Source organism: Aptenodytes patagonicus, chromosome 7 (assembly GCF_965638725.1).
Source record: "Aptenodytes patagonicus chromosome 7, bAptPat1.pri.cur, whole genome shotgun sequence".
Taxonomy (NCBI): domain Eukaryota; kingdom Metazoa; phylum Chordata; class Aves; order Sphenisciformes; family Spheniscidae; genus Aptenodytes; species Aptenodytes patagonicus.
Window position 1 is genome coordinate 28900470 of NC_134955.1, and position 23465 is coordinate 28923934.

General features: G+C 51.0%; 1 protein-coding gene across 4 annotated transcripts in view; it reads right to left on the reverse strand.

The window, feature by feature from the left end:
- Positions 1 to 2924: 2924 nt before the first annotated feature.
- Positions 2925 to 23465, reverse strand: part of CREB3L1 (cAMP responsive element binding protein 3 like 1) — a 69467-nt gene continuing 48926 nt past the window's right edge. For 2 of the 4 annotated variants that reach the window (XM_076344564.1, XM_076344561.1), the window contains exons 3-12: positions 19581 to 19741; positions 17850 to 17928; positions 16740 to 16900; positions 15989 to 16138; positions 15123 to 15181; positions 13157 to 13225; positions 10644 to 10743; positions 6451 to 6571; positions 5642 to 5888; positions 2925 to 5240 (exon numbers count right to left, since the gene is read on the reverse strand). In XM_076344564.1, the coding sequence (XP_076200679.1) occupies positions 5204 to 5240; positions 5642 to 5888; positions 6451 to 6571; positions 10644 to 10743; positions 13157 to 13225; positions 15123 to 15181; positions 15989 to 16138; positions 16740 to 16900; positions 17850 to 17928; positions 19581 to 19741 (1184 nt within the window). In that variant the 3' untranslated portion in view covers positions 2925 to 5203. The remainder of the gene's footprint in view (positions 5241 to 5641; positions 5889 to 6450; positions 6572 to 10643; positions 10744 to 13156; positions 13226 to 15122; positions 15182 to 15988; positions 16139 to 16739; positions 16901 to 17849; positions 17929 to 19580; positions 19742 to 23465) is intronic. The other 2 variants (XM_076344562.1, XM_076344563.1) reach the window with 2 other exon arrangements.

The window sequence follows — 23465 nt, forward strand, 5'->3', positions numbered from 1 at the left end:
GTGGAGGAGCAGCCAGCAGAGGATTTTGGCCTTCTTCTACCCATGTGCCAAACTGTACGGCTGTCACACAGGCAATGTGTCCAGATTTTGTGTGTCTAGAGGAGAGGAAACATCGCGGGATACGCCTGCATGAGGGGAGGTAAAGGATTGCTCAGGCTTCTGCATCTCTCTCTGCCCACCTGTCTCTGCAGGACGTTTCACGTGTCTGTCACTAGCGGGGTCACCCTTCCCTTGGAGGATGCCATCAGAGCTCCCTGAGGACCTGGGAAGAGCAGGCAGATGCTGACTGGGGACAGCATGGCTGGGCGGTGGGGTTGGGTCAGTCCTGACCTCCTGGCACCCAAAGCACCCTTCAGCTGAGCCAGGTCACCTGCTCACCTGGGGCTCACCTGCTTACCTGGGGCACAGGCAGGACAGGGCCCCTCCCGTGCCCTGGGTAGGGATTTCCTTCTCCGTGGGCATGTGGGATGGTGCAAGAGCAGCTCAGTGTTGCCATACAGACCCCATCCTCCCTTTTTTTGCCCCCCACAGGCAGGGCACGGGTTTTCTAGGAAGCGGCATTTCTAGCGAGTAAAGCTCTGGGAGGGTACAGTCTCCTTCCCTGGGCAGAAGAGGAACCTCCACCCTGCTCACCCATAAGCCCCGTTTCAGCCACCAGGTTAGAAAATCAACATGGATTTGTTGAGGCTGAGGCGGGCTGGGTCAGGGTCCGGCCAGGTGCCATCACTATTAACAAGCCCTCAGCACCCAGGGGGTGTCAGGAGGTGCGACTGCCCCATTCTCCACAGAAGGTGTCCAAGAGCCTGGGCCCCTTGCCAGGCAGCAGGACCAAAGCCTGCCGATCCCGTGATGGATCCATGTGAGAACTGCTAGCACAGTCCCAAACAGTGACAGCAAGAGGGACCATGCCAGACTCGGAGAGTGGGGATGCTCTAATAGCACATGTCCTTCTGTAACAAACCCAATGTACTCGCCAGGCTGCTGCCACGCGCTGCCAGTGGCCCGCTCGGCAGCGGCGAGCTGCAAAAGCCAATTCTTTTCTCTTATTTTTTCAAGTTGGCCTGGTAACAGAGAACAGTTGGGAATAATTTGTCTCTGAAAAACGAAGCCTGTGTTCTGCTGGTGTTCTTTTGTTCAGGGCTTGTACATATCGACAGTGCAGAGGCTTGTTAGAAATGCGACCCTAAATGGGCAAAAGCCCGGCTTGGCGTGGCGGAGCTTGGCTGGGGGCATTTGGAGCAGACCCAGCATAATTGAGTGAGGCTGAAGGTGACTTGTAAAGAAGGTGCCTTCTCGCTTTGCTAATTCTCTTGTTCTGCTCTAATTAGTCGCTGTAGCCAAATCGGTAGGTGTGATTGGCTAGCTGCATTTCGGGAGGCATAGCGGGGATCAAAAGATCCTAATGTGCCTGTTTTGAGCAGCTCAGAGTTATCTGGTGGACTGCAGAATTAGGAGGATTTGTTGAGATGAAGGGAAATTTGCTCCTGATGGACGGGGCTTCTGGTTTCTCCGGCTGCATCAGCATTAAAGGATCCAAAGCCTGAGAAATCATCCTTTTAAGAGCTCCCCTCTTGCACCGGTTTCCCTTGACGCTTTGGAGCATGCATGAAGGGCACAGGCCAGAATCTCCCTGGAAGGCAATGCCCAAAGAGCTGGGTGACGTTGCACAGGGGCAAGCAAGGCAGGAGCCCTTCCCCTGGATGAAATCTGGTGGGAGTGGGGAGAAGCCTGGTAGCACAGTGGGGGAAGGTGCATCACACTGACGCAGGGGTAGAAGGCTGCTTTTTGGACAAGGTGCCACAGGGAAAACATCAGACCCTCGACTTAAAACTAGTTCTGGCCCAGGACACAAACTGCAGGGCAAGGTCAGGCATTTCCTTGCATCCGTGGGTGTGCGTAGGGGAAGGGAGCTCTGCAGGGGTCTGTAAAACCCGCATCAGACTAACCCGCCATGGATCCCATGTCACACCCCCTCTTGGCAGTACAGACCCAGCCAAGGAAAGAGAGCTCCTCTCTCTCCCCGCCACTGTTCAATGGCCAGCCCTGTCACAACAGGGTGGCGACAGCTCAGTGCTTTACTCCTCTCCACGAAGAAATCGTAATCCACAGAAAGAGATCTTTGCAAGCCCCAAGCCTCGTATCCTCCTCCTGTGGCAAGGACAGAGCCCTGCTGCACCAGCCCAGCCAGAGGCGGGAGACAGAGCCACCACCTTTCAGCATCTCTGAGAGCAGCTCCTGCTTGGGCTGCCGTCCAGCTGTGGAGGGCCCGATTGCAGGAAGGAGTAGTTTCAATGGCCAAATTCTAATGAACCCACATGGAGCTTTCTAGAATATGAAGATTCATTTTCTAGACCCCCTGTTGCCTTGTGTTTCACACAAAATCAGGACAAAACCTATCAGTTTTCGTGGATGTAAATGGACTATCAGGGTTACAGGCTGACAGCCAGCCAGGTCCCAAGTTGTTACGGATCTGAGCGCAACTGCTCTGCTTTTACAGTTAACTGAAGGATTTAAGTATTTTTTCTGATGGGATGGGGCCAGAGCCACAGTGCTACTAGCAATGTCTTTGTTGTACAGACCCCTGCACAGCCCCTGCATCAGAGGAGCTCATTGCACCTCATAAACTTTATTCCATGATCTTCCTCCTTCCAAGAGGGTGATGTTAGTGGTATTTCGGAGGGGGAGAAGAAACTGAGGCAGAACAGTTCTGACTTGTTCAGAACTGCAAAAGAAATCACAGTGCTGCTGGAAATAAAACATGCAAGTTTGCTTCTAGCCCCTGACACTGAGCACGAGGTCCCAGCACTGAACCACTTCTGCATGCGGCCAGGGAACAGGACAGTCAGGCAGCAGGAGGTGAGGAGCTGTGCATGTGGGCTGGCATGACAACCATGCCTCAATGAAAGGACCCGTCAACCCAGGGCTGATGCTGCATCTTTTTATTTTATTTTTATTTTGCTTCACTAAGCAAATGCAGAGCAAGTGATAGGAGGAGGGGTAAAGGTGGCTTGAAAAAACAAAAAAAAAAACCCCAAACAAAAAACAAACAAGAGGGAAGAGGCAGCTGCTGGAGTATAAGGGGAAAGTGAGCTGCTAACAAGAAAGAAGTTCATAGATGCCAAGCCCGCACTAATTCTTAATAAAATACAATACTGAAAATAGGATCTGAGAGTCTCCAAAATACAATATCTTAAGGGATCGGCAATAATACAAAATAAGGTTCATTATGTACAAACGAGTTCTGCTTTTGGTCTCTGTACAACGGTGGGAGTGGGAGGCACGGGGACATGCTCAGTGGAAGTGTTGGGGTGGAGGAGGGCGTGCTTGGACCCGGCAGTGGTTCTTTGTGCTGGGGTGGAGGCGGAGGACGGGGAATGCAGTGGTATCTGGTGACCAGCGGGTCTTGTGTGAACCTCAAGAAGAGCAGAGCTATGCTGAAGGCCTTCCTCTTCCTTACCCTACTGGCCACGCATGTATGGTTGCAGCTAGCTGTGTCCAAATTTGTCCTAAATGGCTTCAGGGGGCAAAATCAGTTTTCAAAAGGGAGAAAAGAGGGATGTGAGGGCCCTTCCCTCACTTCTCCCAGTCCTTGAGCAAGAACCATCCCATCCTTCATCTCCAGGGAGCCCTCTCCACTCCCAGCCTGGGGGGAGAGGAGAGGCTGGGGCAGTGCAGAGTGAGTCCAGGGTGCTTGAAAAGAAACAAGCCGAAGAGGAGCCTGCTGTGAGACCTGGCAGGGTGCACAGGGACTCCCATGTACAAACATGGGGCAACCTGCCACATCCCAGATCTCTGACACTCATGTCCCACACTGTCCTTCCATCAAATGGTAGCTGAGGGAACAGAGCGAGGAGACACCTGAGCCTTTCAGCAGGGCTTTTGCCAGAGAGGAAGAAGGGTCAGAAATGGGTGTCTGGGTGCTAAAGAGGATGGCATAGGCTTGAGATGAGGTCATTTCAGCACCAAACTTGGCAAGTCTGGCCTGAAGGGTGGTACGGCAAGAGTTTGCTACCTTTGGTGCCAGCACTTAGGAAGAAGAGGTCTAAAAGAGTCTTTGGTGATCCTGGCCAATTCCAACATGCCACCTCTTTCCTGACAGACATACCTGTCACCAGAGATGCCAGTATGTCCTCAGTGGCTTTCACAACACTGCTGTGCACACAGAGGACGTGAGGGGAATGATGGCTATCAGACAGCCCTCCAGCGGGCTGCAGAGCTCTCCTTGGTGGTTCCTAGGAAGGCCCCATTTGGCATGAAGCAGAATTGGGGATGGAGAGCTGGGACGGGGATCAGGTTATGGGAGTGGGTTTCTCTCACCCATTCACAAAGGGGGAGGCCTGCAGAAGAAAAAGTGAGAAGGCCACTGACCTGGTTAGCACTGCACTGTAGGGCCCAAGCTGGGAACAGAAAGGGAAATACCACCCTTGCCAAAGCAAGGGTGCCGAGGGTGGGGAGAAGTGGGTTGTGGGGGAAAATTGTTCTCTATTTCAGAGCTCTGGTTGTCCAGAAGCTGCTGGCTAATTTTTACGGTGGTTTATCTGTCTGGGATCTGTCTCCCCCACTCCGTTTGTGTGCAGATCTTTGCAGATAGTTGGCGTGGAAGTTATGTAGGCATGTCCATCAAGAGAAAACTAGAGCAAGGAAGAACTAGGTTTTCTCTCAACGGAAGCAGAAGTATACTAACAGATGGAGGGGAAGGAATGAGCTCAAACTCTCCAGAGCCATCTCTCCAGCACCAGCATCACCCACTCCTAAGCCCCCCAGGCAGGACAGTAAATCCAGAACTCTCTCTCTCTCTCCTTCAGGTGCATCTGATGTAGCCAAGGGGTACACGCCTGGGGACAGCCCCCTTGGTCTGGAGGCTTTGGGGAGTGAGCTGAATAGTTTGAGGGCTTCCCCTGATCTCACTCCACTCCAAGGTGAGCCCACACCCATAGGGTAGCGCTCATTTAAGCAGGAGGTAAGGCCAGGAGAAGAGGGTGTCTCAGGGCTTTGCCAGACATTTATTGCTGGTTCTGGCAGTCCTGCAACTCCCCTCAGAGAAATCAGTACTAACGGGGGGCATGGGGAAGGGGAGGAGCTGAACCCAAGGCCAGCGTAGGAGTGTCTGAATGCAGCGTCCTCTCCCGCCAAGTCCCCTCAGTTGCTCAGTGAGGAGGGAATCCTGCAATCAGACAGATGAGGCCTTGAGGTCCAGCAGCTGCTACAAGTATTCAGCTGTCTCACTGGAGCTTGTCTCCCTGAGGAAAAGAAAAGACAAGGCATCAGTCAAGGTTCATTGCAGCCTCCTATGCAAATTCACCTCTCTGTGTGCCCAGCTGGTTTGCTCTGACCAGGATGGAGCCCTTCCCCAGGGCACTGAATGACCAGCAAGCCTGGGACCACCTGAATCACCCAGTCCTCCTCAGCTCTATGCCAGTGGGACACTGCTTTATGGAGTCCCAAACTTTTGCTCTAGAAAATAAACTTGGTCTTACGCTCCCTGCCAGCATTGGCCTCCTCCAGCCACTGCTCTTTAGCTAATTGCCTGTCCCGGGCAGCTCAGCTGTCCTTAGCTTGCAGCAGAGGGGACATGCCTGCTGCTCACTCCCAGACACCATGCTGTGTTTTGGGCCTTGGAGGGTGGCCCCCACCTGCTTACCTCTCATGGAATTGCTCTTTGAGGTGGGCGAGAGTTGGGTCAGTTCGGTTCTGGTCAGGACCCTCCAGCTGGGATTTGCTCAGATATTTGGCTGTCTCATGTGTCCTGGCCAGATGAGGCCTTCCCTCCTCAGACTGCCCTTTTTCGGCCTCCCACCCCTCAGGATGGTCCATGGTTAGGAAGGAGCTATAGCTCTCTTCTAAGGAGCCAGCACCCTCATCGTAGAAAAGGAGGCTCCGTGACTGAACTGGAAAACAGGAGAGCATTGGTTAACAATGAGGACAAGGTCTCTTGCAATGGGTGTGGGTCACGGTGGTGGTTTCCGCACATGCTCACCCAGCTATGGCCTTGTCCATGCATAACTGTGCAGGAGGCCTGCTCTGCAGGATGCCCACCTCCCCCCAGTTTCAGGAGGCAAATGCCCCCCTGGACACACAGCCTCTTCAGAAGACAATCAATCTGCCCTGGGACTTTTCCCTCATGTTCCTTCCTTTGACACTTGCCATGTGTCCTGGTTTCAGCAGGGATAGAGTTAATTCCCTTCCTAGTAGCTGGTACAGTGCTGTGTTTTGGATTTACAGGCAGGACACCATGTTTTGGGACAATGGTTAGCAGAGAACGACAACAGGCCCAAACAAGGTGCTGTTATCAGAGTTTGTACCACTGACAGGCCAGGAATCTCCCCTCGCCAGAGCCCCAGCTTATGGGGTAGGCACTGAGGGGAGGACGCTACCCCTGAACTGGGAGTGTCGAGAGAAGAGCTAGAAATGGTTTGACAGGGTGAAATGGAGGAACCACATTAGACTCACTCTTACTAGTTGTGTAAATGTCTGGTGCTGGTGTTGCTTTCACTGTCTGTGATGCTGAAGAGAACTCAGGGAGACAGGGCATCAGGGATCCCAGGATCAGAACGAAGCAGAGCGCCAGCACCTAGAGAGGAGATCAGCACAGAGTTAGTGCTGCTAGCCATGAGGAAACACTCCCCCCTGCAGCACACAAACATGAGGCTGTGTGAGAACGTGTGGTCAGGCTGACAACTGGGTCGCTGTGGTCCCCCAGGGAGGGAAAGGGCTTGCTCTGCTAATCTCTGCTGCAAATCTGAGAAGGGAAGTCAGAAGTTTCCCCGTGTTGCTTTATTTGAAGTATTTCTGGTTCAATGGTGAGAACTTGCCTGTCCAGTTGATGAGAGGTGGTGGAAGGCATAGCTGGGAAACAAGCTCAGAAGGAGGGAGACTCAACAGAAGGGATGAACTCTGCCTTGACCAAAGGGAACCTGACCATAGCCTCAGTAGGAGCTGTAGTGGGCTGTAAGAAAACAAGCTTACTGGGAAAAATCTGTGAGGTACCACAGCACATAGCAAAGTGAAGCTACTGTCCATGCGAGGACAGAAATGACAGCAGAACTGCAGCCACCTAATACCTGATAGCAAGGATGAAGAGTCCAAGGAAAGGGTTAAATTTATGCTTGACATGTAGGTATGCAGGACCATGTGTCCCTGCCTTCTGCTATCAGGCAGACCAGTCAGGGCTACTGGGCAGTGATAAAAGGAGATGAGAGCCCCCTGGAAATCCCCCTCTGGTAGGTCTGCACCTGTCTGTAAATTCTGCCATAATAGTAAAGCTTCAGAGTGAGATGCCAGTGCTGATCGTAAGAGACTCTGTAGAGTTTAGGGAACTATCAGTACAGAGCAGGAGGGGACACATGGGAAATGATACAGAGCCAAATCCTTATTACCTGAATACCTATGTGCCATGGGTGGTATATAACTAGCTGCCGTCAGCTCAGTGCTCAGACTGAGCACGTCAAAGAGGCAATGCATCTGTTGGTGAATTCTACTACCTATGTATAAACTAGCTAAGTTTGACCTGTGGGGACACCTATGGGGACAGCCAGCAATTGCTTGACTGGTTTTCAGAATAGCCACCTATTTCGGAATAGCCATGCCTAAGTAAGGCACAGAAGCTGGTACATCAAGGTAATTTTGACCACCAGTGGATTCCAGATGTGGAAGATCAAATAATAGCACAGGGATGCTACGCTATGTGAAGAGGGATTTTAAATGTCCAGACTCTTCACGGCTAGTTTTAAAGTAAGGAAATTAAATGTGGATGGCATAGACGCTGTCTAAGCACATCATATCAGGCACACAAAGCATTTAGAACCCTTATTCCACAGAAACAGGGGAAAAAATAAATTCTGAATATGTTGCTTGGAATTATCACAGCCAAACACACAACTTCCAGAAAGGGGAAACAGCCCTGTGAAGCCTGTTCTTCTCTTCTAAAACAAAACAAGCTTTATGGGCTGGGAAAGAGCAGTGTACTTAACAACTTACTTTAACATGGCTTTCAACTGGAGCTTTGCAAACCAGCATTGTTTTTACTCTGTTTAGTTTCAGGTTAACTCTGATGCTTTGATTCAGTTCCAGTTCAAACTCTGTAACACTTCATAACAATAACTCTTGGTTTGACTCTGAGTACCATTCATCTCGCAGCTTTTGACCATCTCATGATTTTGACCTCTTAAAAAGCAAGGGAAACTAAGCTAGAGGAAAATACTGCAAAACCAGTTGGAAAGGCGGAGGCAAAATTAATCAAAAAAAGACATCCTGAGAGCGTAGTTATCAAATGGTTCACTGTCAAACTGGGAGGAAGTAGCAGATGGAGTAGCAGAGAGATCCGTTATGGCTCTGGCAAGATTCAACATTTTTAAGCTTGACTTGGATGATGGACTATATCAAATCTGCAGATGGGAGAGACTACAAGCAGACTGGCTTTTGGTCAGGATTCAAATTCAGAATGATCTTGACCATGGGGAGAAGTGGTCCAAGAGAAAAGCGGGCAGATCAATACAGACAAATGCCGAGACCTGCTGAGACCTGTGAGGTGGCAGGACTGATTAACAGAGGAAGCACGTCAGTGACTACGTGGCCAGACAGCTGTTCTACAGAAGAGGATCTGGGAGTTAAAATGGAGCACAAGGTGGGCGCAAGTTGGTGTCACTTTGCAAAGGGCAAATCTCAGCCTGGGCAGTATGAAGAGGCTTTCTGGCTGGCCGGCTGGCTCTGTACCGGCCTTCAGGTGGAACACTGTGTCCAGCTTTGGGCCCTGTAGTTCCAAAAAGATGCAGGGCAATTGGAGAAAGTCTGGAAGAGAGCTCTGGGAACAAGCAGTGATTCAGTAACTCAGCCTGCAAGGGAAGACTGAAGAAATTGTGGTGATTTAGCAGAGCAGACTGAAGGGAGTTGCTCAAAAACAATCGTTTTCAAATATGTAAAATGCAGCTGCACAAAGGGAGGGTAAACTGGTCTTGCTTACAGTGGGCAGAAGAAGTTGTAATAGGCTTAAGCTGTTGCAAGGAAGATTGAGATGAGATAGCAAGAAAGCTTTATCTGGGAAAGATAACAAAGCACTGGAATGGTTTGCCTGAGGAGGCTGAGGACTGCTCATCACTGGAGGCCTTCAAGAACTGGCTGGAAAAATATCCAGCAGGAATGACACAGGGCTATAAAAGAAGGGTACTCTGCTCCACTCCCGTGCTGCAAGGCATGATGATTCTACGTATCTGTCGTGATAAGGAGTGCTGTATTTGAAAACGGAAAATGGGAACTCGGAGGCCTATGAGAGGAACTGGCCAAAGATAGAAAAGCAAATTATAAATTCTTGAAATGCTTCAAAGCTAGGAAGCCTGAGAGAGTTGGTGTGTGGGCTGGGATGCCGTGGAACGAAGGGAGCAGCAAGGAGAGATAAGTCATTGTTGAGAAGCTACATTAGGTATTTTATCAGCCTAGAGCACAGGGCATGTCTGGAAGGCACCTCTCCTGGACTTGCTCATTCCAGGTAGTAGTGATGAAGAATTGCTTGAGCCAGGGGTGCTATGTTGAGCTGCTGCATTAAGGAGCATGAGTCACTGGGCCCAGCTGGGTCACACCCGAAAATGTGGAAAGAACTTGGGAATGAAGCCATAGAGCAGCCAACAGAAAAGAAAAATCTGGTCTGACATGGGGGCAGCAAAGAGTAGCAAAAGTTTGAGCAGATTTTGAAAGGAGAAAGTGTTGGAAATTTCAGAGCAGGGGCTCTGGAACCAAGGAAACAGATATAACCAAGAGCGAAAAACAACCCCTCAGGACACTGAGGGTGCTGAGAAAGTGGGGCAAGTACCTCATCATCTGTTTGTATTTCACGACTGTTAACAGTACAGAAGTGATAACTAGATATAGATAACTAATTTGACAAATTTGTCTCAAGCAGCTACTACGACAATCCTGCAAAGACATCACAGGGTTGAAGGTTGTATTTTTATCATGGATCAGAAACTTTTCCCCTGGCAAAAAGTGAGATGAAGAATAAGCGATTGACTCTATTTATGGCCATACACTGGCATGCCCTAAAGCTCCATGGTGAAGCCAATATTGCTTAACCATGATCCTCCACTATGAGAAATGAGAGGCAAATAGGGATTACTAAAACCAACAGACAACCCCGAATGATTTTGGTTAGTCAAAAGGGCAAACGAAGAGAATTCCAGCTGGATTTAACAAGGCCTGATGTGCTTGCCTATAGCAAGAACAGATGCCATTTCTTGCTGATAAACACAAGGTAATTCCCACTGTGAGGAATTCTTGAACTGTTCATCTGCCCTGCTGAGTTAAACATTAAGCATTACCAACTCAGCAAAAGAAAACTCTACCCATTACGATGGAAGCTCATTGAAAATTTTTGCTGAATGTCCAATAGCTAATGAAAAGCAAACAAAGTGCTGTTTTGTCCAAAGAACAAGACAGTGAAAATGCAGGAATTATTCTAATTCTGTTGCATGAACAACTGACACTACCAATGTATGTATGACACAGGGCCCAGTTCTGGTGACTCTAACACAAAAGGAGAGAGCAGATGTAACTGGCAACACAGCCGGGCAGTGGGAAAGAGGGCAGAGACAGGCAATCGACAAAGCTGTCTGGGGAAGCATGACCAACAAGGAAGATGGAAATGAAGCTCATACCATTAGGCAGGTCCCAGTCTGCGTGGAAGCCATTTTGTAAGGTCTGGAGACTTTCCCAGCTACCAGAGCCTGCAGCTTCTGTAACTGCTGGAGCAGAGTCCTAGGATAGGAAACAACCCAAATCAAAACTCGATAAGGAGGTAACAGCCAGTAAGTGATGCAAGAATACCACTACCCCTTTCATATTTTGCCCTGATTTTCCCTTCTTCTGAAAACAAGTATCTCCCCCTTGCTGTATCTTGCCCAAGTTCTCTGACCAAACAGGCTTGGGAAGCATGAAACAAAAAAGGGTGAGTTTGAGATATAAAGTGTGCAGGAACTGTGGGAGGTATGCCCCCAAGGTGCCATTACGCTGTGGTAACCCCCTGCAGCACCTTCCCTCAGTCTCCTCACCGGTAGATCCACCGTAGTCGTCACTGCAACTACCCACCATTATGAATGTCCCACTCATTTAGGAGTCCTGGGTGCCTCAAAGCCCAGCCAGTCATCTCCAAAAGCAATGGAGAGGCAGGCTACCATGAAAACCAAGCTCTGGGACGGGGACTGAAATTCGTAGTCAGGTCAGACATTGAGCACAGGCCCACCTCCTCCCACTTCACTCAGAGACACACAATCTGCAGCTCGACCTGTGCCCTGAACCATATGGTAGAGAGAAACAAAAACCAGTTTTGATCCCCTCCAGCTTCTTCAGTCTTGGCAAACTCTGCAGAGGGATGTGGGCAAAGCCAAATCTTGAGTTCAGCAATTAAATAATTCTCTGGCTGCCCTGGCTGGAACACATGCTAAGGTCTCTCTGCCCCACTTAACTGAACACGGGCATTGGCACACATAAGCACAGAACAGTGGTAGGTGTGTTACTAAGAGCCACCAAATTCTTCACTGGGCTGGTGAAGAAATCTGCAATGAGGGAGACTACAGAGCACACAGTTCCCAAGGGCTGCAAATTACTGAAATGCAGATTACTGAGTGTTTCCCCCTGGGAGCACTGACTGTTTTACACAAATATGTTTGAGCCTTTATAAAATGCCAGGTCCTGGAGCCAGGAGATTGCAGGAGAATCCCAGCTTTATCTCTTTCCAAAGCCTCTTCTGCTCCTTGTACATGTGGAGAGAAGCACAGAGCGTCCCACTGGCAGTGCTCAAAAACCAAACCCAATCAGAAAGAACACAATGTGTATTTTGAAAAAAAAAAATCTCCTGGCTTCTAGGCCAATCTCCTGATTTTGCAGGGTGGGGCTCATGCTTTTTCAGCAGCAGGGGCTGCCTGCATTCCCAGTGAGGTTGGGCGGCAGGCTGTGCCCTGTGGATGAGAGCAGCTGGGCAGCCACATCTCTGGCAGATGGGAGGCTCCAGCCACTTGCACACCTCAGCCAGACCATGCCTGACAGTCCCTAGTCCCAGCACCAGTGGCTGGCCTGGAAACTGGGGCCACAGCACTTGTGTCATGGATGGGAGGAAGGAGTGCGGCAGAGCCTCAAGGAGTACTCCATGAGCTGCAGTGGCAGCAGAGGGGTGGGTGGGGGGACTGGCTCTCTGGCTGCGGTTCTCCCCTTCAATTTGAGCTGGGGGTGGTAGAAACAGGGCTATAGAAATGAGCTTCCCCCTCAACAGCGCTGCAGCTGCCCCTGCCCTTGCTCACACCTATTGCACCCAGTAAGAGAGAGCAGAGCTGGGCCCTCCACCAGCTCCTGCTGCCCATCCCCACTGCAGGGATGGGAGTCTTCATTATTTGCTTCCAAGGAAGCAAATTCCCCTGGTGATCAGTCGGCCAGCTCTGTGTATTAGAAGCACAAGCGCTCACCAGATTCTTGGGCGAGGGAGCCAGGGGCCTGCTTTGGGGCTGTGGGAGCAGCTTGCTTCTTTCAGGTGAGCAGCAGCAGCAGATGGGAGGGATATCCTTCAGGCTTGCTTTGCAAGGGGAAGAGGCAGGGCAAGGGCTGGGGTACCACATGTACAGGGAGTTGCCCTGGACTTTGTGGGAGCTGGGATCTCTACCTTTATTAGAGGAATGGGCTTTCCCTGTATTCACCAAGTCTGTTCAGCTTTTTCTCAAGAGAAACCTGAAACAGCCACATTATGCCCAGGGCCTTGTATTCCTCCAAAGAGCCCAAAAGCAGAAACAGTGGGTCTGAGGTGCTGGTGTGAGGGGCCTCCCTCAGTGCAGCTGCCCTGGAGACAGCCAGAGGCCTGGAGGGCAATGGGGAGGGCAGCATGAGCCCAAAGGGCTGCAGGGAGAAGGAGGAAGAGATGTGAGAAACGCGCCTTCCCTCCTTCCCCTCGCTGTGGCGCGGCCTGGCCATCCCAACACAAACATTCCAGGCTCGCTAACCAAATCCAGCTGCCTCGCTGCTGCCATGGGCCGAAAACCAGCACCTCGCCAAGCAGCGCTCGTCCCGCCAGGAGCTGGGGGAGCCTGCCTTTCTCTTCTCGCCCCCCTGCCCCAGCACTCCCCTGGCTTCCCTTCCTGCCCACCCCACCCCACCTACAGAGAGGGTCAGGTCTAGCCCCTCTTACCTGTTTGCGTTTTCTAAGGTCTCTACTTTTTTCCAGAGTTCATTGTTTTCTGTTGTGTATGTCTCAACCCTGTGGGAATAAAACCCATAGCCGGTTAGTTACAAAGGCCAGACAGATAAAGCAAATGTAGTCCTTGCCTCTCTCGGGGTGTGGAGGCTCAGTGGCTCCATCCATCACTTGCAGATATGGTCCTGGAGCCAGATGTCCCTTGCCCATCTGGCTGCAGCCAGCCTCAACGGACCGGGGATGAGACTGCAGGTGGACAGTTATGTGTGACATTTCCCAGTTCAGGCTTTCCCAAGTGCTGGGAGAGCCAGTAGCACCCAGTTACAGGCAGGTCAAGTCAGCACAGACCCAAAATTATGCAGGCATTTCCATCACTTCCAAACCCCCCTAAGGAGCATGGAAAAGGAACAGGGGGACAAATTCCAACCTCTCCCACTCAGACTGAGAACCTGCCCTGGTTGTGCGCCTTGCATATGAAAACCAGGCAGTTCTGTGCAAGTGCTGGGCCAGCTCCGACTGCAGGCACTTGAGGGCAGCAGAGAACCTGCAGGCTCTCTCCCACAGCTTCGGAAGGGAAAGTGGTTAGGCTGCACTTGGGAGGAGGGAAGGGGAATGTCTCCAGGCCCGGAGGAAGGCAGGCCAGGGACACAGCCTGATCCGGCTGGAGGTTTCCAGCACAGCCTCCGAACCAGGCGTTCCGTGTAAAAACTGGGCTTGCAGCAAAGGTGTCAAACTGAATGGTGAAGGGCCCAAGTACAGGTTTTGACAAACCAGCTCTTACAGAAAGCCAAGTTGACCAAAGGCTTGTTGCATTAAAAAAAATCACTGTATGCTGCTTTTGGTTCACATTTAAACCTGGCATTGTTTGAAAGCCATCTGTCACAGCAATGCACTAGCATAACAAACTGCTGAGTACATACAGGCACTACAGCCACGTCTAGGGAAGAGGCCCCAGCACAGAAAGCCCTGGACCTGCCACTTGAGCAAGGCCAGTGAACTCCCCAGCCCCGGCTTGAAGGATCTGGGTGTCAATGTGGGACATTAGCTGGAGGTGATGTGCTCTGATGCCTGGACACACACATGCACACTGAGGTGCTGCTTATGGAAGGGCATGAGAACTTGAAGGTGCCTTGAGTCATCTGTTTTCATTCAGCATTTCTACGCGCTTAGAGAACATAAACAAATAGCATCAGGGAGAAGAGTTAATTAAGGTTGGGTTTGGGGGTTGTTTTTTTCCATTTTGCTGATCTCAGGTGGTATTAATAACAGGGAAGAAGACAGTATTTAAACAGAAATGTGAATTTGCACCTGGATCCTGGCATTCTTCTTTGCCTGGGAATGCCCATCAGGGGCTGCTAGTACAGAAGGGATTACAGGATCAGCCCCTCAAGAGTTATTTTCTACCCTGTCAGTGTCATGTGATGTCACCTTTGGCTTATGCCTGCCATACATGCAGGACCAACCTCAGGGTTGCAAGGAGAAAAACAAAGCTTACACAGGGAACGGTGGAAGGGGAGGGAGTGTGGGGAATAACTGTAGTGCAAGGTTTTTCTTGCTATCAAATGCTTGTGTGTCCACCCTCATGGGAAGAGAGGGGGGGAAAGCCCCCTCAGAGGGCCTGCTGCTTATGGAGCAGACAAAATAGAAGCAACTTCCAGTGGGGAAACATGACTCTTACCCAAAATCCCACCTTGCTGGCAGCCAAAATGGCCTGTGTTCTGCAGGGGACCAGCCAAACCAAGCAGTTGGAAACACAAGGTTTCTAGAGCAATCTTTATCCTGCAAGAGGATTTCTAGGAGGGAGGGGAGTAGGGGCAGGATCCCAAACCAAACTTCAGTGCAGCCAGCCTTGCAAGGAATCGTACTCTTTGAGCAATTCAGGGACAAAAGCACTAGAAAGGGGGGCTGTGCATGGACAGGGCTCCTTTTTCAAAGGTAAGACTGAGAAGAAGAAACTTACTTTTTCTCTAGACACTCCACATATTCTTTCTTCTTCCTGCGACTCTCCTGAGCAGAGATCTGTGAGGGGGGCAGCCATCAGAGAGGAGTCAGTATCATAAGCCTCTAGGCATTTTTTTGTGGCTCCCTCACCTTGTCTGTTCCCTGCACACACAGCACCCTAAAGGTAAATGGGGAAGTCACCTTCCAGTCTGCCATGGCTACTGGTCTCCAGGCCAAAACTGGGAGGGATGGATGCTGTAGGTATGCAGCCTTCTTTGGCCTGTAGGACACAACCATTTGTTGCAGTATGCCTGACCCCCTTGCTGCTGAGAGCATCTTTAGGGTTGCTTTGAACTCCTCTGACTCACATGGGTACGTGCTGTGGCCATCTGGGCAGATTCTACCCCAGACCACTTCTGAGTCACTGGGTGACTAATTCAGGGTCTCATCATTTCTCCCACGGGATGCTTTCTAATCACAGTCTAAAGTCTCCAGCCTCTGCCTGGCTAATGAGCTCTGTGCATCACTCGGCCCGCACTATGCAATGGCTCTTGTTTCCCTGCCCCCACAGCAAGGCCTGACCAGGCCGGTTTGTCTGAGCCATGATGCCTTAGCTTGTGGGCCCCATCTCAGGCCACACACTCCCAGGAGCTGGGCTGGAAGTCATACTCCCCAGATACGGCTGCATGCACAGCATTCATGCAGAGATGCCCCATGGCACCATTTCTGTGGGTTGGGAGGCTCGTGCCAGTGCACCAAAGGCAGGATCCCACCTTTTCTGACCTGCACTGCAGCTGAGGAGGCGAGGGTAACTTTAGCATTGGTCAGCTGAGGATGCTCTGGAATCATGGGAACTGCACGGTTACATTTTTTGCAAACAGTCACCTTGTTCTTGATTTTCCTCCTGACCCTCTTCAGTGCTTTCTCCTCTGCTTTGGTGAGGGGCAGCTTGGTAGGAATGGGGTAGCCCTCAGCAATCAAGGTGCGTTTCTCCTCTTCAGTCAAGAGCAGCGGGCCAGAGGTCCCTTGTAACTTCTGAAACACACAGAGAGCAGCCATCAGCAAGGAGTTCTATCCCTCCTTAAAGCCTTGCAGAGCAGCTAGGGGCTCAGTACAAATAGGTGTAGGGCAGTGTTCTTTCCTGCTCTCAACCTGATCCTGGGGGCACACTCAGCAGCTGCCTTCCTCTTTCACTCGGGAGGCCATCTGCTCCTTCATGGTGAGGCTGGCTACACACTTGCACTGCAGGACCCCGCCAAAGAACTTTTGGGTGATGGTAAAAAAAGTCTGGTTATGGGAATTCTTGGTTATTCCTTTCTCTTCCATTAACCTCCTCAGAAAGTCCTCCAGTGCATAGGCCACTTCCCAAAGTGTGGGGTGAAAGACAGCACTTGCTGAAACAAAATAGCTGCTGGTAGGCATTGTGCAAGACTCATTGTGCCTCTCCGCACTCCTGTGAGCACCATCCTGTCCCCACACCCCTATGCTAGGACATCACATTGCCTTGCCAGAGCATTTCAGTTTGGAGACCTTAACGAGGGCAGGATCCCCGACATGAGCCTCGGAAAGCCTCCAGCCCACTTTGAGCACCAAGGAGCCCTGTGTCCCAGTCCCTGATGTCCTGCTGCCTCCTTACGTGTGGTGCTGTGAGGAGAGGTGAGGAGGAGATGGCAGTAGAAGAGCGAGCAGCGGGTCGGGCTGGGCTGGAGGGAGGCAGGGACCGGGGGCTCTGGGATCCGTCGCTGTCACTGCCATGGCTGCTGGGTGGAGTTGGAGGCATCTGCACCAGGTCATCTACTGAGAAACAAGGAGATCAAGTCAATGGCTCTCATGTCAGCCTGTTGGTACAGGCATAGGGCCCTGAGTAGCAACAGGAAAAGGCACTGCCATAACACAGGACTAAAAGGAGAGGGTGATGAGTCTCACAAGATGGGGTGGGTCTGAGAACAAGGCTGGACTGAGTGCTGCCCAAGACAGAGATGAGGCTGACCTCAAATGTGCTAAACTAGGAACTGCAGGAGTCAAAGAGCTGACAGGGGCTTTGCCAAGACACTGAAGGTATTTACAAAGCAATAAGGTACTCTGGTGTCAACCAAAATGGACTACAAAGCCCATGATGTTTTGCTCCGTAGCCTGTTCACAAGTACAGGAAGCTCTGTAAGAGAAAAGCTCTTCCAAAAGCACCACAGGGCTCACATGCTTGCTAGCACACTTGATCCAAAGGGGCTCCGGTCACTCAGTTGTTGCCAAGCACTTGAAAATTGTCCCCACTTTGTACTGGAGAGCCTGGGGGCCTTAATGGAGGTGGGAATATGCCTAAGGAATGTCTCTCTGCGGCAGTGGGAGTTCCTATAGTGCTTTCATTTGTGCATCAGCAGATTTTCAGATGCTTGGGTTTCTTTCAAATTAAACTGGATCCTGAATTTCCTGACTTTCAGATGGTTGGTTTTGGATAACACTACCATCCCTCTGAGGATTTTAAAGGCACTCTTGCATATTTCCAACTCTGAGGTAGCCTGTTTTGCCTGGGAGTCCCTGTCTGAACAATTCCGTGCGTGGCTGCTGGTCCAGACACTGATCTGAGTTGGAACAGTGCAGCACTCACTCCTCTATTGGTCTGTGCCCTAGTATTACCTTGTATGCATGGCTCTGCTCTCAGGTGTTGTCTTTCCTCCCTGTATAGTAATGATCTATATCTGAGTAATATAGAGGGATGTAGGTTGACCAGCAAATTCTATCTTCTTACCTGCAGGTACATTTAGAAACTGGTTCACCTCTTTGGGTTCAGCTTTGATCACAGGCGCTGGAGTCATTTCTATGGGAGTCTGTGGAAGAGAAGCAGAAGGAGCTCTTGGGTGCTGCCACCTCCCCTGCCCAGAGGGCTCCCACCAGTTCTGTTCATAGCCACTGCTCCCCTGTTCTCTGTACTGCCTCATCTCACAGCTCTGCCCAAAGCAGCCTCTCACCACCCATAATAGAAACCAGGAGTCCAAACATAAGCCCCCTGAAGTCTGTGTCGCTGGGCACACAGAGTGCAAACACATGTTTGCAGAGGAAGAGGCAGTGGCAGATGGATATGCTGCCAAGCCATGCACTGAGTACCTCCGAAAGGGAGATGACTTTTATCCTTGGCAATTCTTCCCTTGCTAGACCCAGACAGTGCAATTTAAACCAACCTCTGCATTATCATGGGAAGTCCCTCTTTGATCTGCCTTCATAAGAATTGGGAGTAAGAGAACAAACCCCCTGTCCTGCTCACATGATTTTCACCAGGGCCACTGGGCAGCTGTTTCCAATCGAAGGGGACTGAGAGTTAAATAAAGAGTAGATTTATTCCCATCTGGGCTATGCTGCCCCTCAGCTCCCTGGCTCACCAGCCCCCAGCCCACCATAGGCTGGGGGAGTTTTTACACTAAACAGACACATTGCAAACTCCTCCAGACTGTAAACACAGCTGAGAGAGCACCATGGTATGGCTGCTGAGCACACACAGCAGAGCTTCGAGGGCACAGCAAGTTCAAGCTGTGTAAATAATGGAGTAAGTTTGTGCACAGTTTTGGCTGGAAGTACCCATTTGTTTTGGATGGTTGTTTAAATGGGAAGACGCTCAGCATGAGTGAAAAAAGGAAGTGAACCCCAGAGATGCTCTACTGTTATCTGTTGAGCTGCTACAAGATAGCCAATGTCTGTGTGACACTGGTCAAACCTTCCCATCCAACACAGCTGGACTCAGGGCCAGCCGAACTGAGCCCCCAGCTTACACCCATGTACCAGTGGCATAAGTGAGCATCCTTCAGACAAACAGACTTCTTAAGAACTTAGATATGACCGAAAGACTTGGCCCCTTGTTTCTTAGAAATAATAATTCCTGCTGCTTCATAGGAAAAAGCAAGCAGGACCTGGAGTGGGACCTCCATTTCCAGTGAGCAGCTGAGAAAAGTGAGAGGCCCAAAGCTATGAAAAAGACAGGGGCAAAGCAGGGGTCTATACTCACTAGTAGTGGGGTCACTGGCATCACATTAATTGACACTGTTCTCCGAAAAATGAAAACAAGCCAAGAGTGGCTATAGAAATACTGGCAGACTGGAGGGGACAGGCCTCCAGCACATGCAAGCTTAAAAGCCTTTGGCTTTTGTGCCAAGGAAACACACTTGTATTTAACCGAGATTGTAAAGCCTCCTGTGCTGGAGAAAACCCTCCTTCCATCGTTTTCTCTGGAAGGGTAAGCTGTCTTGTAGCTTCACTGCAGGAATCAAGAACATAGTTCTAGCTAGCATCAGGTGTGCTGCTCCTCTGACTGCCATTTCAAGAGGAGAATGACAAATACTGCAGTATCTGGGCTTTGTTATCACCTTCTCCTGTCTGTCCAGCAGCTGAATCACCTAGCAGGACCCTGCACTCACATGGCTGGGTCCGCATCACCAAGGGTGCTGCTGTGTGAGAGCCCGGGTTCCCGATGGATCTTAGATGGGCTCACCTCCTCGGGGACTGGCAGTCTCTGCAGAGGGTGGAGGTTCAGCACTGGTATGGAGCTGGCAGCTAGCTGGGACTCAGGCAGGTCTAGAGCCAGATTCTGTTCCTGTTTCACCATGATGGAGCAGAGCTTGGGCCCCAGCGACCACACTCCATTCTCCAGCTCTGAAACATGCACAACATGAGAGTCAAACTCCAGCAAGAACAGGACAAGAAAAAAAAAATCCATGCAGACAGCTTCCCCCCGTCTGGGGAGGCTGCCTTTCCAAGTTTAGCACTGTCACCACACAAGCATGTGCAGGCCCACAGCACAGAGTACAAAAGGGAAAGAACCCCCAGCGTGCGGGGAGCAGACAGGACAGAGCTAGAGGGATTGTGTCTCTGCTCTGACTGTGCAGCCCAAGCGCTGGAGGACAGCTGCGGGGTTTCTTCCCCCAGTGATGTCTCGGTCTTGTGCTCTGGAGCTTATTTATATTTAGAGCTCAGTGAGAGAAGGATGCTAGGCTGTTGCTCCTTAGGCAGCATGGCCAGCATCACAGAGCTGCCAGGTGTGTTACCAAGAATAGCACCATCTCTGTGCTAGAGAGCTGGTGAGAGGGCAAGCACGATGACAGTGAAAGGCTGACAGGCAGCTGTACATGCTGCTTTGGCCTCCCGCCAATGTTGTGCCAAGTACCAGAGCTTTGTTGCACGACAGGAGAGGAGGAAGGTCCATTTCTGTGGAAGGAAGTCCAATGTGGCACCTGCTTGTGAGGCTGTTCCCATGGCTGCTCCCCTCAGTCTCATCTCTGAGGCTCCCTCCTCCACCCCGCGCTGCTCAGGCTGCCTACAGCCATGCCCCGCTGCCATTGATGGCAAGGACCAAAGCAGCAGCGAGGGGAAGGAAGTGTCTGAAGAGAACTGAATGGAGCTATGTGGGGACGCTCCCCTTGCCCCCTGCCTGCTCTGTCCCGTGCAAGTCTGTGGCGTGAGCCTGGCTTGTCACTGGAAGCAGAGATTCCGGGGGCTGGGATTCAGGCAGTGGTGGATAAGCTGCAGCTCAGATGGGGAAAAAAACCTGCTAGGCAGGAGAGCTGCCTGGGCTCTGCTCTGAAGTTTTGGCCCCCTCGTTGCTCTTCAAACACTTCAGCCTGCCAAAAAGCTACTCCTAGCTGGCCTGGAGCCTGCATCCTCCTCCCTAATCCTCATCCCTTCCCCTTTTTATCTGACAATGAGAAATGCATTTGTCTTGACACAGGACAGACTATTGCTAAGTGTGTCACCAGACAGTGCCCCAGTTGGCTCAACATGAGGCCACAGTTGGGTTCCCTCCCTGACCCCTCTAAACTGCTCTCTGCATACAGCACTCTCAGACCCAGGGGTGTTGCCTAGCTGTCTGCTGCCCAAAGCATCTCTGCAGTGCAGGTCTCAGTCTAGAAGATATCATGGCAAGATGAGAGGGGGAGAGAGGTCCTTCTCAGCTCCAGAAAAGCCTGCACAAAGAAGGGTACAAGCAAGCAGCTGTTCATGTGGGAGCTGCCATCTGAACTAAACTTAAAGGTGGCCTAACGTCATCTTTGCCCAACTCAGGCTCTGTTGCCCTCAGGAGAGGACAGGGCAGAATCCTGCCTCTGGCTTTTGCGTGGACACAGTGGTGTTAAAGCTTGGGCAAGAATTCTATCAGTTAACACAGTGTTGCCCTTGCCAGTGGAATATGTTGTCTTCCTGTCTTTGGTTTGGCACCTCTTATTTTGCTGCCTGGATAGGTCTCTCTAGCAAAGGCTTGTTCCTTCCAGCTCCCTGTGTGACTGGACATGTTCAAGCACAGACACGAGTTGCTGTGGCTGCTCTGTGTGCCTATCAATCAGCTGTGTGCGCTGCTCTCAGTGCTGCTGGATCGCTTCCTAGAGCTTCCCACAATGCAGCAGGGCCAACGTCGTCAGGCAGCGTCTCAGGCAGGGGTGCACTGCACAGCCGTGACAACAGAGAGGCTGCTGAGCAGACACAGACTGAATTGCATTTTCTCTGTCCTGCTAAGGACACCAAACCCGCAGCTGGTAGTGAAGTCCCAGTTACCCCTGGTATGCAAACAAGCCCTTTCTGATGGAAGGAGGCAAAGTGTTGCACAGCCACAAGTGTTTGCAGCCAGAAAACTTGGACTGAATTCTTCTGACTGACCACAGCCTGTCACAGAGATGAGGGACCTTGAGATGTCTTCCAGTCTATCCCGCTGCTCCAGACAAGTTCAACTAAACCTGTGTCAGTCCTGACAGATGGTTGTCTGACTTGATCTTACCCGTCTGCAAAGTAATGAAGAATCCACAGCTTTCCACATTAAATCTCTTCTACGGTTTCACTATGCCCACTATGGGAAGGTTTTGCCTACCGGCTAATCTGAAGTTCCCTTACTGTGATTTTAAGACTCATCTTCCTCATCCTCCCTTTCTGTTGCAAAGCTCTGCATTTCTCTTTTTTTCAGAGGCGTGGGGCATCCTCTGTCTGGGAGGCCTGCTGCAGAAGCAAGTTACCAGACAAGGGAGAGCAGACCACCAAGGGCTCTCCCCATTCAGACTTGACTCGGCGAGAGAGCAGCCCCCAGTGCTGTCAGTCCAGACAGTCCAAGGAACAGACACCCAAATAAGTATGCGCTGTCCTCCCATTTCCTGTCTACATTCTGACCCTGCTCTCTTTCCCACCCTTGGAGATTTATCTGGGGAGCGATTGGGTTACAGAATCAGAAACACATAAGCCATCAGAAGGTCAATGAGGGACTGAGGAGAAGGCATTTTGTGTGGACACATCTATGTTCTGCTGCCTCAGAGGATGTTTCAGAGGTATGGTCAGTCTGTGACCACTGCAGATTTCACTGTATGTTGCTGGGTGAGGCATGCCAGGAAGCTTATCCTCTGCTCTAGATACTCTGTACATAATGGGAAGAAGTATGGCTGAAAGATATCCATAGCTGCCCTGGGTTGAGGAGGTGAGGCAAAGAGCAGTGAGGAAGCAGGACCTGTACAGAAGTGCGGGCACTAGCCTGAGGCTGGTCCAGCACCCACTGTTCTGCACAACCCTGGCTCCCCCTGTTCCTGGCATCAAATCATGCCCTGCAGAACTGAGGGCTGGTACTGAGAACCGAAGCAGCCAGTCCGTATGCACAAACCATCTGGAAAGCAGACTCCACTGATAAGCAGGGTCACAACGCACCCAGCAGCTTGCCCTAGCTGACCTGTGTTAGTGGGAACAATGTGGGAAGGGGCAGGATTTGGAAGTGTTTTGGAGATCTGCAGAAAAGCTGGGAGAAAGCTGATAAATAGCAAGCCTCAGCCAAGTCCAAGCCTAGACAGAGCCCAGGCATTCCTGAGGAGCTCTGCAGACCACGCAGAGCTTGCTTAATGTTAAAGAAAAGCCATTCCTGGGTAATTAATTTGAAGTGAATGTCTAAAAGGACTGAGACTGGATGGAGCTGTGCCAAAAGGACTGCACAGTGTTGCAAATACTGGACCTGACTCAGGGTTACACTAGAATATGACTCACATCCAATTACAAGCCAAGATAGCCCTGGAAAGATGGGTTGAATTATCCCACTGCAGGACTGGGTGCATAGATACCCCTATTCCTGCTGCATTAATACTATGCCTTACTCCCTGTACAGAGCTGATTTGCACTCTCAGAGAGCAAGTGCCAGGTCCATCTCAAGCTCTCCTGCGTTAGGCGCTGTACACCCTGTGCTGGCCTCTGCCCAAGGATCAGTGTCGCATTCTGTTCAGGAAAGTCGTGGTCTTGCCTTGGAGACACTGCAGCTGAAGCAGGGGCATGTCCAGACACAGAGGAGAGGAGCAGAAGTGGTGGCAAGTGTCTCAGAGAGGAGTCCCTGAGGTAGCTTCATGCAGGCAGACTTCATTTCACTGCT